General features: G+C 30.5%; 2 protein-coding genes across 7 annotated transcripts; both read left to right on the top strand.

Moving 5' to 3' along the window:
* Window positions 1-1,901: 1,901 nt before the first annotated feature.
* LOC114172221 (ubiquitin-conjugating enzyme E2 2) lies at window positions 1,902-3,826 on the top strand. Of its 2 annotated transcripts, none has more exons than XM_028056819.1 (6): window positions 1,902-2,074; window positions 2,755-2,880; window positions 2,964-2,989; window positions 3,078-3,167; window positions 3,366-3,454; window positions 3,553-3,826. In XM_028056819.1, the coding sequence occupies exons 2-6, from the start codon at window positions 2,756-2,758 to the stop codon at window positions 3,679-3,681; spliced, it is 459 nt and encodes a 152-aa protein (XP_027912620.1). In that variant the 5' UTR covers window positions 1,902-2,074; window position 2,755; the 3' UTR covers window positions 3,682-3,826. The 2 variants fall into 2 exon arrangements, with proteins under 2 accessions (XP_027912620.1, XP_027912626.1); XM_028056825.1 differs by lacking the exon at window positions 1,902-2,074 and adding an exon at window positions 2,115-2,138.
* A 5,120-nt stretch (window positions 3,827-8,946) lies between these two features.
* LOC114173638 (protein IQ-DOMAIN 31-like) lies at window positions 8,947-14,448 on the top strand. Of its 5 annotated transcripts, none has more exons than XM_028058136.1 (8): window positions 8,947-9,107; window positions 9,212-9,277; window positions 9,705-9,831; window positions 9,992-10,279; window positions 10,670-10,858; window positions 11,082-11,162; window positions 11,935-12,937; window positions 14,183-14,448. In XM_028058136.1, exons 3-8 carry the CDS (start codon window positions 9,733-9,735, stop codon window positions 14,212-14,214), a joined length of 1,692 nt encoding a protein of 563 aa, XP_027913937.1. In that variant the 5' UTR covers window positions 8,947-9,107; window positions 9,212-9,277; window positions 9,705-9,732; the 3' UTR covers window positions 14,215-14,448. The 5 variants fall into 5 exon arrangements, with proteins under 5 accessions (XP_027913937.1, XP_027913939.1, XP_027913936.1 ...); XM_028058138.1 differs by having other exon boundaries at window positions 9,212-9,246; XM_028058139.1 differs by having other exon boundaries at window positions 8,948-9,107; window positions 9,212-9,325.
* The last annotated feature ends 1,001 nt before the right edge of the window (window positions 14,449-15,449 follow it).

A 15,449-nucleotide genomic window follows, 5' to 3' on the forward strand; every position in this document is an offset into this window, starting at 1 on the left:
AAAAACCACATACTGACACGTGGCACGTTAACTAACGGCGTTAGTCAACTCCTTCTGAAAGGGACCTAATTGAAGCATTTTTTCAAAAATTGGGATGCAATTGACACTTTTTTTAAACCGGATACCTATTTGACACCCTAACTCCTAACTGGGTACTATACGACTAATTATAGCTAAAAATATCTAAATTTATAAAATATTATCTGAGCTTTAAAAATATCATTTAGGATTTCTTAATATTACACGTCAGATTGGGAGATTAAAAGAGAAATAACAATAAAAAAATAAAATAGAAATTTTAATCAAAATGCACGAAGAAAATAAAGAATATATTAAATAAATGGGTTCATCTCATCTTAGTGGAGCCTAATGATATATTTTCCTGAAAAAAATTTCTTTCAATACATGTTGAGAGGCAAAAATAATATTCTTAAATTAAACATTATTTTAATATCTAATTTCCATAAAAAAACTAATAAAATTTCAACTAGTTATAAGGTAGCATGAGTGAAATTTTCCTCTTACTCTAATATTTTTATCTCGTATATATGAACAAATGATATAAAGTAATTACATCCTTCTTACTCATTACCAACATTGATCCCTAACTCATTTCTAAGGAAAAAAAAAATTATGAAAAAATGGATTTTACAATATGGTCGAGACTCCAGACTATACTCTATCCCTTATAAGCTCAGTCACTCCTTATGTGATTTTTTTTCTTTATCATCTAAGGGAAAGATCCAAATTGTCCATGAAATAAAAAATATTTTATATTATATAATTCAGAATTGACTTATTTCTATATTAATATATTTTACATTAAACAATTCAAAAATGCATTTTTGATTTCTTGAAAATATTTGTCCTATTATATAATTCAAAACCGGAATTGATAATACATTTTGAAATTGTGCATCCAAAATATAAACCAAGTATTTAGACTCTTGCATTGCATCACCTCATCAAAACATCTTCGTGGAGGAAGAAATAGCTTTTTCTGCATAATAAACATTCATTTTTTAGATTTTGAACATTCTTATTAATCCATTAAATATTCTAGTAAAAGCATTACCGTATGAGATTGGACCAATAGCATAGCAACTTGTTCATCTTTGGTATCTCGAACACCCACCCATTCTTAAATATATCCCTTATAATATTATTGCTGCATGCACTGCCGAATGCATTTTCGTTCTGCGCCAATGTAATTCACCTAAAAAGTAGATTCCCACGAGATCGATTAGTATCAAAGATATATTCTTATATTCTCTATTGCATGAAACAGGAACACAAGACAAATCTAGATAGATTCTTGGATCTGCTTGTATCTTTTCATTGCCGTCCACATACGAGCCATACTCCATGATTTTGATGCATTTGGATCTTCAACTTTGCAAAGGGAATCTAACTGCAAGTTTTGTTTTATCCTGGTTATTAAAATTCAACTCAGTAATATATAGAAAACAGTTTAATGTGATGATTCAAACATATACGTAACTTGAATTCGAAATGTCTTAGGTTGTTGATTGATACACTTGATGAAATTCTTGTTTATGCAGACAATTAATGAAAAGTGTTACACATACTAATTCTAATAACATTGTAATTCGCTTACTGTTATGTCTAACTGTTAATTGTAATACTATAGAGAATTGTTTTCAAGATACCAAGAGAGATCGAACATAAATGTTTACTAGAAGCGTGATTCGACCAACTCTTTCATACTATGATGTCTAGTGGTTAGTAGTTACGCACGCATGCAAATTTCCCTTCACTTGTGAGTTGAAAAAGTTGCCATTTGTACCACAATTTACACTAGAAAGAAAGCGACACACACACACAAACAAAAGTTTAATTTTCACACATCATGTACTAATAAACAATATTATTAATGATGATGATGGTAATAAGAAGAAGAAGAATCTCTTTCTCTCACAGATAAGCATGGAAACGCTTTCAAATGATTGAACCAAATACCCTTTTCACTTTCACCTCTGTTTTTAACCCCTTCCATCTTTTCCTTTCTCCTGGGACTGCTCCTTCATTCACAAATCACAAGTCTCCCTTTTAGGTACTTCTTGCTCTTTTCTTTGCCCCAGATTCGCTTAAAAAATTGTTCTTGATGTTGTAGGAAGGTTTGTTAGTTAATGAAAGTGATACTCACTTTTCTTAGTAGTTTGCTTGGTTACCTTTTAGCTTTTTCTAATCCTGCCTTGGAAATTTATCATGAGAGAAGTGGAAGAGTTATGATCTGCTGAGGATTTGGCTTGTGTTTGTGAGAAACCAAGTTTGTGGGTATTAGAATTAGAGACCTTAGACGTGCTTTTTGTGCTGTGTGGGCATGAATTTGCTTCCCCCACTTTCTGGCTTTGATATTGTCAGTGAAAAGTTTCCAGCTTTTAACTTGGTGATGCATACGAATACGAGGGTAGTTTGTTTCCCAGTTAAAAAAACACTTCCTCTGTGGGAATTGGATTTTCATCTTACATAATTCTTGAAATTGTGAAACGTGATCACTATGTATCATTACTGTAGGGCTTTGTTGTTGGGAGTCCTTGTAAAACCTAGTTTATAATTGTGTGTGGCTTTTGTTTCCTTTAAACTTTTCATGTGTTGTGTAACAACGTGTTGTAGATTTCTATTTTCTTGAATCAGTTGCTTCCTGATGCTGCTCTGTCTCTCTCTTGTTTCTCTATGCTCAATGACTTGTCAATTGCTTATAACCACTGCTTGTGTTGAACTTGATTGAAGGATGTCGACTCCTGCAAGAAAGAGGCTCATGAGGGATTTTAAAAGAGTGCAACAAGATCCTCCAGCTGGAATCAGTGGAGCTCCACATGAGAACAATATTATGCTTTGGAATGCAGTTATATTTGGGTATGTTAAGACTCATTAAGGGTTTGTTCCTTTTTCTGGTTTTGGATTCTGGTTTAATTATGCTTTCCTTCTTGTTTCTCTAGACCAGACGACACCCCTTGGGATGGAGGTACAACAATATCTTCAACCTTAATTACTCACAAAAAACTTCATATTGCTTTTGATGTTCATTGGTTAAGATTAACAAACTTTTTCAGGCACATTTAAGTTATCACTTCAGTTCACAGAGGAATATCCTAATAAACCACCTGTGGTGCGCTTTGTTTCTCAAATGTTTCATCCAAACAGTGAGTAGGAAACTAGAACTTGTTTTCTTGTTTCTCTTTTTGAGCCAACATATACTAAACCATGCAGTAACAATGGATAAGATATTGACTTCAATTAGCTTACAGAGTTGTTCTGATCTCCTTTCACAAATATGTTTGCCTTGTTTTGTTAATTTCAGTAGTTTCCAGTTATGATCTCCTTTCCCTTGTCAATTTTAGTTTATGCAGATGGAAGCATATGTTTGGACATTTTGCAAAATCAATGGAGTCCAATTTATGATGTAGCTGCAATACTTACCTCAATTCAGGTCACAATGATTCTCTATATTTTGGCATTACTAATGCTTTTTGATTTGTATGTGCTTTTTCTCTTAATACTAATGCCAAGTTAATTTTCTTGTTGCAGTCTTTGCTTTGTGATCCAAACCCAAACTCTCCAGCGAATTCAGAAGCTGCACGGATGTTTAGTGAAAACAAACGTGAATACAACAGAAGAGTACGAGATATTGTTGAGCAGAGTTGGACTGCTGATTAATGAATTTCTATTGCTGTTAAAAGGTTATCGAAGGATGTGATTGAATAACCATTTATGTACTTAAAAGAACAGTTGTGTTTTGTAGTCCTTGGTAATGTGTTTGTGTTTCTTCGAACTTATATGAATGGATGTTCCATCTATGATCTCTGTGTTGTGCATAATCATGTTTTGTTCAAGTTCACCATTATAATCAAGTTTATGATGTAGGATAACTTTGTTAACATACTATGTTGGACGCATGATCTAAGCAAAAACCTTTACTAAATGTTTAAGGGAACAGGGAATTGATTGTAGGAACCTAAAAAAAAAAGTTTGATACGGACACTTCAATTATATTAGAAAATAAAAAGTTATTTTATTGATAACTCGGCAAATCTACCTGTAACTATCAAACTCTTTAAAATAAGAAATTAGAAATATGCTAAAAATGAATAGAAGATTTTAAAGATATTTTCTCCAAATAATTATTAAAAGATTTAGAATATTTTGTCCTAATAATTAATTATATACAATACTCTTCCTCAAATTAGTAATTGAATATTCATCATTCTCAGCTTCCTTACAAGATTATGGAATCTATTTTGAGAAATTCATAGTGAAAATGTTCATTATTTGAAGTCTTGTAAGGATATGGATTGTAATTATGAGACCTGTGTGATACTAGATTATGGATAATACTCACAACTTAATTTTATTATCATAGAACAATTGTATAGGAATGTCAATCTTACTTTAAAGGTCACCTAATATAATTTTAATCCAAAGTCCTTCTTCACACACACACACATTGAGAAAGGACTCATAATTAAGCTCTTGCACTAGAATAAAATAATTTATACTGTTTTTTTCTTCTCCAATTTACCACTTCTTCCAAGACACATACAATACCAAAAGGTATTAATCACAGTCTGCTGCATTAGTATCTTTCTTCAAGGTAAAAATGTTTTCTTTCATAAACAATAGCATTTTTTTTTCTGATCATAACTTCAAGTACAAAAGAATTTTGAATTTTGTCAATTGATTGCATGTGTCTTTCTCTCTCACGATGCTTAAATTGACCTACTACACTAACTAAATACTTGTGATAGACAAATAACTTTTCCAACCAATTCTTCATATTAGTTTCCCTGCGTGAGAGTTTGCTTCACTTCTAGTTCTATGATTCTATCTAATAAAAACTCAAGATTTTACATTCTATCTCATTTCTTTCTTCAAGGAGATCGAATGTAATTTTTTCTTTGGAAGATGAAATTTCTCTATTCAGGATAAGCAATCTCTTTCCTTAGAAATATTCTTTTGATGGTTACTCTGAATTGATTTTTGATGTGATGGAAATATATTAACAAAGATTTGAAAGGCCTAAGATTTACTTTTCATAATGTATGTTCATATGACACATATACAAAATGTAATTTGATTTCTGTATTTAGGATTATAATTCATTTTGATCTCATATTTCTTTTACTCAAATGAGTCTTTATATTTTTTAAATAAATTCAATGCGTGCTTTTTTTCATTAACGGTGTTAGAAGATAACAACATGCTAGTCCAAACTCTCTTCTTCTCCGATGATATAATTTCACCATCCATTTTGACAACACCTACCAATGAAGGTTCCAACATTTTTATGAAGATTTTTCCTCCTCCTTGTTCAATGATCAAGTCTTATGAAGCTATCGTTTGACGAGTGTATTGTCCAACAAGTCCACCCTCACTTAATGACCCAACCACCCATGAGTTCTTTGGATTTTTCCAAAAATAATTTTAGCTCAGTGATAACCCCACTTACCTAATGACTTAAACTTCCTTAAATCACATCCACTAGTCTTGTCCATTGAGTTTAACTCATCTTACGGAGGTAACATCTAGTGAGTCTCTTATATCCTATTTAAAAAATTGACAATTATATTAGTTTGGTATTATTAACTTCTACTTAAGTTGTTTTCTTTATTACTTACAAAGAATCTCGTATAGTTCTAAAGTAAAATATTCTAAACTAAATAATTTAAAACTCAAACATTTATCCTATTATCTAGACTATCGTCTAAATCTTTTATACAAATCATCTAAACACACCCTAATGATCACTGACATGCAAAGATTCATCTTGAACTCGAAGAAATCACATGCAAACAAGTTTTCCCTACACACAAGCACATCACTTAGCTGACTTAGAAATAAGATGAAAGATGAACTTATTTTGGTTTAGACTTTGATTAGATAGGATGATTGTCTCCTACAACAAGATTTTTATTATCCACTCAGATCTTCCAACAAGTGAATAAATTGGTTAGAAATCTAAAGAGAATTAAGAAGAGAAAATGAGTATGTTTAATGCTTAAATGAATTACTTAGTTTTCTATTCATAGCTCAAGTTTTCTTTTTAATAATAAAACATTTGAATTCCATTTATATCTTCTACCCAACTTTTAACATTTTTAATCTTTGTCATGAATGATATCTTTTAGAGACACCATCAAATAAAATGAAATTTATGTGTATTAAAAATTATACACAATCTCACTTTTTTTTATTATTATTATAATTGAAAATATATGTCCGTTTTTTATAATTGTAAAAAATAATAAAATTATTATTATTTTTATAAAAATAAATAAAAATAATTTTTATAATTTAAAGAATCATATAAATCATTATCTCTCATCTTATTTCTCACATCACTTTCACCATCTTCCTAATTTTTTTTCCTCCCTTCCTTTTCACCTACTTCACCATACCATTCTTTTCCTTATCATACTTTGCCATCTTTCTTCATTACCATTTTTATTTGTAACCTCCAGGGATACCAAATAATGATGTGTCACCCAACAAGTCAGAAAATTAAAGGATGTTGCTTTGTTAGCACTTTTTTTGAAAAATAATTATAATTAAGTGGTAAAAAATGTTATTAAAACTAAAACAATTACATGGGAAGTTTAACTTTTTCACGAGTTTTTTGAATTTTTCCAAAAAAGTAATTTTAGTCACTAACCCAATGACTCAAAAAACATCCTGAAATCATATCCACTGGTCTTATCCATTGAGGTTAACTCATCTTGAAGATAATATCTAGTGAGTCTAATATACCCTATTTAGAAAATTGACAAGAATATCAGTTTAGTTCTTATAACTTCTACTTAAATTGTTCTCCTTTTTACCTTATAAAGAATGTGGTCCATTTCTAAAGTAAAACTAAAACTATTACACATTAAACTGAGAACCAAAGCAAACATAACAACAAAAAGAAACACCAGCCCAGTCTGCAAAAGTTGTGGGCCAAAAACTTTGAATTGTGGGCCAAAAAACACATTATTAACCCCAAAGAACAGCCATATTTTAGAGAGAGAAAGTGACCTCATATATAGCAAGAGTTTCTTCGGTTGAATTTCTATTATCCACCAGTACTTCAATTTGGATTCGACATATATCTGACATATATCGTATTTGATATTTTAAGATATTTTAATGATACTTATTAATGAAATATCTAATTTATAAAATCGTAGTACACTACAATAAAATCTTTTGAATAGTGATCAAATTTTGTGATAAAAAATAATTAGTCACTATAAAGTGATTAAATTAACAACTAAAATAGTTTCAAAAAATTATAATTAGTCTTTAAATTGATAATTAAAATATTTTCAATTATGAATTGTTTTTAAATTGATTACTGACATTAACTATCAGATTTTGGCTATCAAAATAATTGGTCTCTAATTATCTTATTATTTTGAAAATAAACGTATTGACATATCTAATACATGTCATATATGATACACGTGTCGTATCTATGCATCATAGTTAAATTTATTTGTGTTGTCCACTACTAAACATTGTACACTATTTTAATATTTTAAAAATAATTTTAATATATTTTAAAACTTTAAAATTAATGATCATTAATATATTTTAAAAACATAATATATGATCAAGAGATAAAAACTAATAAAGAATTCAAACTCTACAACAAGACAACCAACACCAATTTTAGAGTTTACATAATTTCTTTTAACATTTAATGAAGTCGTTACTTTTTTTGTTGTTGTAAATTTAAATATTTTTATTTAAGCATTACATATCTGTTTACATTTTTGTCATTTAACAATCAAAATTTTATATCTTTTAATTTTATTTGATTAATTGTTTTATTAACTAAATTATGTAACTGTTATTTAGTTTAAAAATTTTGTGAAAATTTATGATTAATATAAAATAATACTATAAGTAATATAAGTTTATGATTAATTTCATTATTTTAATTAAAAATATGTTACGTAATAAAGACAATCCTATTAATGATGATATTGTTGAGATGAATAGAAGTAACCGAAAACATCCTAATCTTCTTCACGTGAAAATATGGAAGCAAGATTACAAAACAAAATAATAATTACTGACATAAATATAACAGAAAGAAACTCAATTTAAAAAATATAAAAAATTTTACGCAATAAATAAACAATTTTGTTAAATAAAAACAGATTTGTTATAAAAAATTTAAAATTTAATTAATCTCTTTTTAGGTAAGAAAATATTAGAAAAAGGGTTGTTGAATATTCGATAAATGTTGTTGTAAAATACAAAATGAATGTCTTACTAAAAACTAAAAATACATGTCAATTTAATTTTCTTAAATTAAAGCTGCGATAATATTGAAACCATGGAAACATATTATATTACAAACATACATTGTAAGATTATTTCCTTCTTCTATATTCACTTTTCATTTTGAATAAATTGTAGTTTATATTTGTTTGGAGAAACTTATTTATGAGAAACTTTAAAAGATAAAAGTAAGAAAATAAAATAATACTATTTATTCAAATTTAAAATTATCTTTTGCACAAATTAAAAATATAACAAAAGTTTTTATAATTTAACTTATACATAGATTAATTTTAAATAGATTTTTTTTTGTTTCTAAAGATTTTTATAAAAATATTTGTCTAGATATACTAAAATTTAATAAACAGGAAATAACTTAAAAAAAGAATGTATTAATGCAAATTATCTTCAAAGTTAAAATATACTCTAATATGTATTTAATATTTTTAATGATTTAACTATCAACCGAACAGTTTAACTTATTCTTTTAATATATCCTTTAGTTTTAATTTAAATTAAAATATTTTAAATTCACTTAGTGAAATATTGTCTTAGAATACATACATATTTATGTTCTTAAAGAAATTTCTCATTTTAATTACAATATAGTTTATACAAATTCTTATAAGAAAGAAAAACGAGGTGGTTCTAATTTTTTTGTTCAAAATTGAAACCTCGTAAGAGGAATCTGTGACGTTTTGCTTTTCAGCTTCAGTCATACTTTCTCTTCCTTTCATGTCCCTTCAGGTTCTTACTGTTCCCTTCCCTGCAACCAAAAACGGCAACTTTGATCCAAACCCCAGCTTCAGCCATACCAAGTCTCTTCTTCCTTCTTATCCTCTACTCTTCCCAAATCATTCTTCTTCATAATACTTTTCACCAATTTCCTCACTTGTTCTCTTTCATTTCTTCACCATTGCAGGTTTAGGGTTCAGCTCCTTCTTTTTCTGTTTGTGGGTCTGACCCTCTTTCTGTTATCCTTGGTTTTGTGAGTTGTTGATCTGAATCTGCTGCATTGTGTTCCACCTTTCATTGGGTTGGGTTTTCTATTTTAAGATAAAAATTTATTGCTTTTGTTATTTTTGGGTTGGGGTTTACTGATCTTTATGCTATTTTAAAGGAAATACTTAAATTGACTATTGGTTGGTGTTGTGTAGAATTAATTACATTTTTTGTTCGTTTTGACTTCGGGTTAGAGTTATTGTCCTTTTTTTGTAAATAGACTTCACGGTTTGGTTTTGGATTTTTCAATTACTCTACGAAACTTTCTCGGTTCATAATTGCTCACTCATAGTTCCATTATTAATTGTACTTGTAAAATGCATTTACGTTACGGTATTACTGTCTTTAGTTTTAAATTTTAAATTTATGGATTGTGAATTTAATTTAGTTTGACATCTAGTTGAATCTTGCAGATTTTGATGCTTGAGTTCTGCGGTTGACATGGGGAAAGGAAGAAGTCCTGGCAAATGGTTCAAGAACTTACTCTTGGGGAAGAAATCGTCGGCAAAGTCTACTTCATCGAAGAAGAATGATATTTTTGTAAGTTTGTTGTGGTTGACATGAGTCTGTGTTTATGATTTGTTTTAAAAGAAACTACGGAGGGAGAAAGTCTCATTGTTGTTTTCTGTAATCTGTGTTTGTGAGTGTTTGAACTTTTGAAATACGCGTGTTGTAATTGTTTTCCTTTTTGTGTGTTAAGAAACCTTCAAGTAATAAGGATGTGGTGGTGTCTTCTGAGGTACCTGTGTCTGATTCACCTGCCAATTCTCTGCTGATATCCTCGCCTATATCTGGAGCTAATGATACCAAAGGAGTACTTTCAGAAAAGGAGGTAGTTAGTAGATCTGCACATGATAATAATGTTCTTTCAACTGGTGAAGAGGCCAAGGTGCAGGATGTTGCTAATTTTGAAACTCAAGAGGATCCTGAGAAACTTAAGCTTACAGAAGCAGCTATAAAAGTTCAGGCCGCTTGTAGAAGCTATCTGGTGATCACCCCTTCGCAGTTATTCATATAAATGCATTAGAAATAATTCCAGATACAATGCAACCACATTTATTTCAATTTTAATATTTGAAGTTTTCAGTTGTAGAGAAAAGGGAAATGTAGGTATTTCATCTATAGTAATTGTCTTGTCTATTCTGCATTTTATATTGCATTATTATTTGAAATTCTCGTATTTGATCAAGACTTGCCGTACTCATTGATTCTTAATTTGTAAACGATTTTGTGCAAGTTTCGTAAGCATTGAGTCTTCATTGGGAAGTTATATATATATATATATATATATATATATATATATATATATATATATATATATATATATATATATATATGTTACTGAATGTAAAAAGTGATTCCTGCATTTTCATTGAAGGCTCGTCAAACATTTCAAACACTCAAAGGAGCCATACAACTACAAGCTCTCATTCGTGGTCACTTGGTTAGAAGACAAGCTGTTTCTGCTTTATACTGTGTGAAGGGAATAGTTAAATTTCAAGCATTGGCTCGTGGTTACATTGTTAGACGTTCTGATATTGGCCATGCCGTCCAGAAGATTTGTAAGGTAAAGGTGCTTTAACTAATTCATCACTTCAGTGATCTGTGTATTATTTTCCCTGCCATTCTGGTGGAAAATTTTCTCATTAATTTAGTATCCAAAGGTTTTTTCTACTATACAGTTGGTATCTTCTATTGACTTTAAGATTTTATTTCATCAGTGAATGTCTTCAGTTGCATTCTCCCTGCCTTTCTATTCACTAACTCCTTATTCAACATGTTTTTGTCAGGATACTCATTGTTCAAATTCTATTTCGGTAGTTTCATCAACACGGGAAGAGAAGGTGTCAGAAAATGTCTTTGTTTGCAAGGTAAAACTTGATATTTAATGCCCATGTCGGGGATAAATAGTTTATTTTATTCTCTGCAAATATCTGCAAGATTATTTATTTCAGTTAACTAAAACTACTGGATATTATTACCAGATAATAATGTTTGTGTCCATGATGAAGACTTCTTCCCTGATTTTTTTGTGAGCTTGGTGCTTTTCACTTTCTCCTAAGGTGGAGCTGTTTTTAAGGCTATTGTTTTAAAAGAATGATAAATTTGTCTGAACTTTTGGGCTCATAAACTTCTCTGTAGTTCTATCTGCTATGAGATTAAAGTTTTGAACATGTTTTGGTTGTGGTTCTTGGTTAACGATCTTGTTCCGTACCATATTTATGCATTTATTCACAGTATGCTTGTATTGAAGTTTATTCATCTTGCAATATTCGATATTTTTTCCCCAAACTGCTTGTCTTTGTGCTATGCATTGTGGAGCATGACATTAGTGTTCAATGCTACTTCTTGTAATTATTACTGTTGAATGGCTACACTAATGAGTTAGTTTTGGTCACCGAACCTCTAATAAATCTCATGGTTGTTGATTGGAAGTTGATTTAACAATTTTGTTGGTCAATTACCATTTTTACTTTACACACCAGTTAATGATTTTTGAATATGAATGGTATAACAAAGGTGCTGAACTAATAGTGTTCTTTTTATTGTTCCCTTTTAATTCATATTGTTCTGAAACTATGTTATTCCCATAATATTATTTTGGTTTGAATTAAATCTCATTCCGTATGTTATCCATTTTAGCTTCTGGCTTCATCCCCATATGCAGTTCCTCTATCACTCACCAGTGATCCAGCAGAACCTAACTTTGCTCGGAAGTGGCTTGAATATTGGACACAGTCACACTTTTGGGCACCTCTTCCTGTATTGAGAAAGAAATCTGACTCAGTATCTGATGAGAAAAATAGCAGTTCCCAGACAGTTCAAAGGGGACAAGTTAAAAGAACTACTAGAAAATCTCCTGCTGTGAAAGGTGACAATGGCTCTGTTTTAGCTGCTAACAGATCTAAACAGCGTTCAAAAAAGGATTCAAGCCATCCATTGCCTTCAGCTCAGGAACACCCACAAAAAGAAACTGAAAAAAGTAGTCTTGAGAAAAAACATGCACATGATGTTTCAAATGGATCTGAGGTTGTTAACGAAAAAAGAAAACACAGCAGTAGAAAGATTTTGGATCACACTGTCACCGATGTTTTAGAGCAGGTCCCAAATTCCTCTTCAGAGAAAATGGAAGATTTGACGGTGGCAAAGTCAGAAGAGTCTGATCCTGGGAAGGGTCATGGACAGCCAGCAGAAGATCAGAATGGTAATGAGCCACATAAGGATCCTATTGCTGTTTTAAGGACTAGTGTGAAGAAGGGTGAAAATGGAAAAGTTCAAGGAGTTGGTGAGGATCAGAATGGTGGTGATGATAATTGTATCAGTAACAATTGCCAGAGAAGAGCTTCACTACCTGCAAACTTCAATGATCAAGATAGTGAGTTATATACCACTCCTGTTACTCCAAGGCTTCCCAGTTATATGGCTCCTACGGAATCTGCAAAGGCCAAGCTAAGAGCTCAAAACTCTCCAAGATTTGCTACTGATTTGGTAGAAAAAAGCAGTACAACCAGGCGGCATTCACTTTCCTCCTCACTCAATGGAAAGTCAGGTTCATTTTCCCCGAGAGCTGAAAGGCTGATGGCCGTGAGTGGCAGAGGAGTGATAAAGTCTGATAGATCTCTGTCATCTTCAAGAGATGGAACCGGTAAGCATTTAAGACTGTTCTTTGCATTTATTAACTAGTTCATTGGGTGAAGCTCTGGTTTTGTGTCTCCTTCCCACCGACAACAGAAAAGAAATAGATTATGATAGACATTTTTGGAGTACATTAATACAATACAGTGACATGAATCGACATAAGTATCCATCTTCGTATATACATACTTAAATTATTTGCTTGTAGATAGTTGGTGAGCAAAAGTTTTGCCTATGTTATGAATGACTTACTAGTACTACAAGACTATTGCTAGACTACTAAAGCTCAGTAGCTTGTTTGAAAGCTATAGTTTTTCTTTCTTTTCCAATGCAAGCTACATTTTCTTTCTGGCAATTTGCAAAGAAGGAAATTCAGTACTCATACTCTCATAGGAATTAAAACACAAGCAATTAAGAGATGGAAGGCACATCAAGAATCAATCTTGAGATATTACTCTGGACATCTTCAACTTCTCTTGGGTTCCTGTTTCACCTTTGTCTACTCCTTTTGTGCCTTTTTCTATAGCCTTTAAGGCTACCTATTGTCAAGTATCAATGAAGCCTTTTATGTCATTTGTCAACTTGTGACAGAATTTCATAATTGAAAATAAGCGAGTAAAGGATTCATATCAACGAATGATTTTGTTGATATTTTCTCTTCTCTTTCCAGCACCAACACAAGAGTTGGGTCAATGACAATAACATTTTTGTAGGGAAAGTTGTTCTTGATCTATTAAGAGAGGTACAAGTAAAAAACATTTTCCTTGTAGAACGAATCAAATCTCCTTAATAAAATCTCTCCTTGGAGATTCTAGCAATGTGAAGGATTGCTGGGGTACCAACTTAGAGATCTAGAGTGAGACCTGAAATTTTAGGATACAGATTTGATTTGGTCAAATTTTGTCAGCCATCATGCATATAACTTTTCACCTTCCTAAAACTGGAGGTGCCTTGGATGTCTGCATAATATTTCAGATTTTTTTTTTCTAAACTTTCTATAAACACCATAATTGGCTCAATCTGAGGTTTGAAGTAGAAGTTACAATTAAAATAGATTTACAAGTCTCAATCATGATTTTGGTAATTTGGGTAACATTTCCATAAAATCCTCAACATTTCTAGAAAACACAACAGGAATTAATTTAATAGGTATAAATAATTCCCTTAAAATATGTTATAAGTGCACTCTGATTTATTATTTAGGCCTTTTCCTTGTTCCTTAATCACTGATTTCTTTGGACATTATCAATTTCAGAGAAGTTGATCCAACCTCAGTGGAGAAGGTGATTGATTCTACCTTATTTTTCAAGGCAAGGATGGTTGAAGGAGGTAAAAACTTGAACAGTAAAAAACATGGAGACTTACATTACAACATTTATTTACTTTTGATTTTCATTTCTATTTGTGGTCATGGATACAGAAAGGGATATTGTGCTCAGCGTATGATATCAAATTTCTTTTAATAGGACAGGAGTACTTGGTGGGTATATATATATTTACGGATTTAAGCTTATGTTCTTATTTTTATAATGTCTATTGCTAAAAACAATTACAATTTGGTTCTAAGTTTCATTTTCAAGTTAACAAGCTTTTTCAGATCAAATTTTGGAATTAAATTATGTGCAGTCCGAAATCCAGCATAGTTCTTCAAAAACATTTTTTTAGTTAAAAATATTCTCGAGAAAATGCTCAAATGAAATTTATTTATTTTTTTACTTTTAGATTCAGACGTATTATGATGGGAAGTTAGTGGCATCCGCTGAAAAATAAAATAAAAAAAAGTTGACGAGGTACATTTTTGGTGCAACTATTTCTCTTAAAAGATAATGATCGAATAAATTAGCGAAAATTTCGATTTTGAGGTTTATATTAGCATTTTTCATTCTTGCGATATTTTGGACCGACTCTAGAATGGCATAAGACGCCCTTGAAAGAAAACTAATAACAGACAATCATTGGAAAATTAATTATTGATATTGTGATTATCTTGACGTTTGTCCAGACATTTAATTTTATCACAATTCTTAATTATGGATTATCTAATTAATGATTATAAGTGTACTTTTATTCTTTTATAAAAAATAAAAAATGCTCCTTTTCAGTTGAAGTTTTATTTTTTCTTGGTCACTGATGTCTCTTATTCACCAAATTAATGTGATAGCTACCAAAATCATTTCGAAATTCATCAAATTATTGTTCACTACACATCCTTTTAAGTTTAAAATAAACCGAGCCGAACACACCCTTACACTAAAAGTATATACAATTTTAAAGAAGTAATTACTTTTACAAGAAGTTATTGCTTACTCATTTTAGTCAATTTCTTTTTTTCTTTTTTATTATTTTAAAACATTAACAGAAAAACATGAAAAACTATCAACAAGAGGCCAGTCTACTGTTATTATCCTTTCTGACAAACTACGTCCAGAATATTCGCTGGAATGAAAACTCACATAGGTAAGAAAACAAAATAAATAATGAAGAAATCGTTCTACCAATAAAATTGAGATAAAAAAAAAAAT

The sequence above is a fragment of the Vigna unguiculata genome, chromosome 2 (assembly GCF_004118075.2).
Source record: "Vigna unguiculata cultivar IT97K-499-35 chromosome 2, ASM411807v1, whole genome shotgun sequence".
NCBI lineage: Eukaryota > Viridiplantae > Streptophyta > Magnoliopsida > Fabales > Fabaceae > Vigna > Vigna unguiculata.

Coding starts and splice junctions, on each gene's coding strand:
- LOC114173638 (XM_028058135.1), top strand. CDS start 9,733: ATGGGGAAAGGAAGAAGTCCTGGCAAATGGTTCAAGAACTTACTCTTG. Junction 9,832..9,991: donor CGAAGAAGAATGATATTTTT/GTAAGTTTGTTG, acceptor TTGTGTGTTAAG/AAACCTTCAAGTAATAAGGA. Junction 12,938..14,182: donor ATCTTCAAGAGATGGAACCG/GTAAGCATTTAA, acceptor TATCAATTTCAG/AGAAGTTGATCCAACCTCAG.
- LOC114172221 (XM_028056819.1), top strand. CDS start 2,756: ATGTCGACTCCTGCAAGAAAGAGGCTCATGAGGGATTTTAAAAGAGTG. Junction 2,881..2,963: donor TGGAATGCAGTTATATTTGG/GTATGTTAAGAC, acceptor TTGTTTCTCTAG/ACCAGACGACACCCCTTGGG. Junction 3,455..3,552: donor CAATACTTACCTCAATTCAG/GTCACAATGATT, acceptor TTCTTGTTGCAG/TCTTTGCTTTGTGATCCAAA.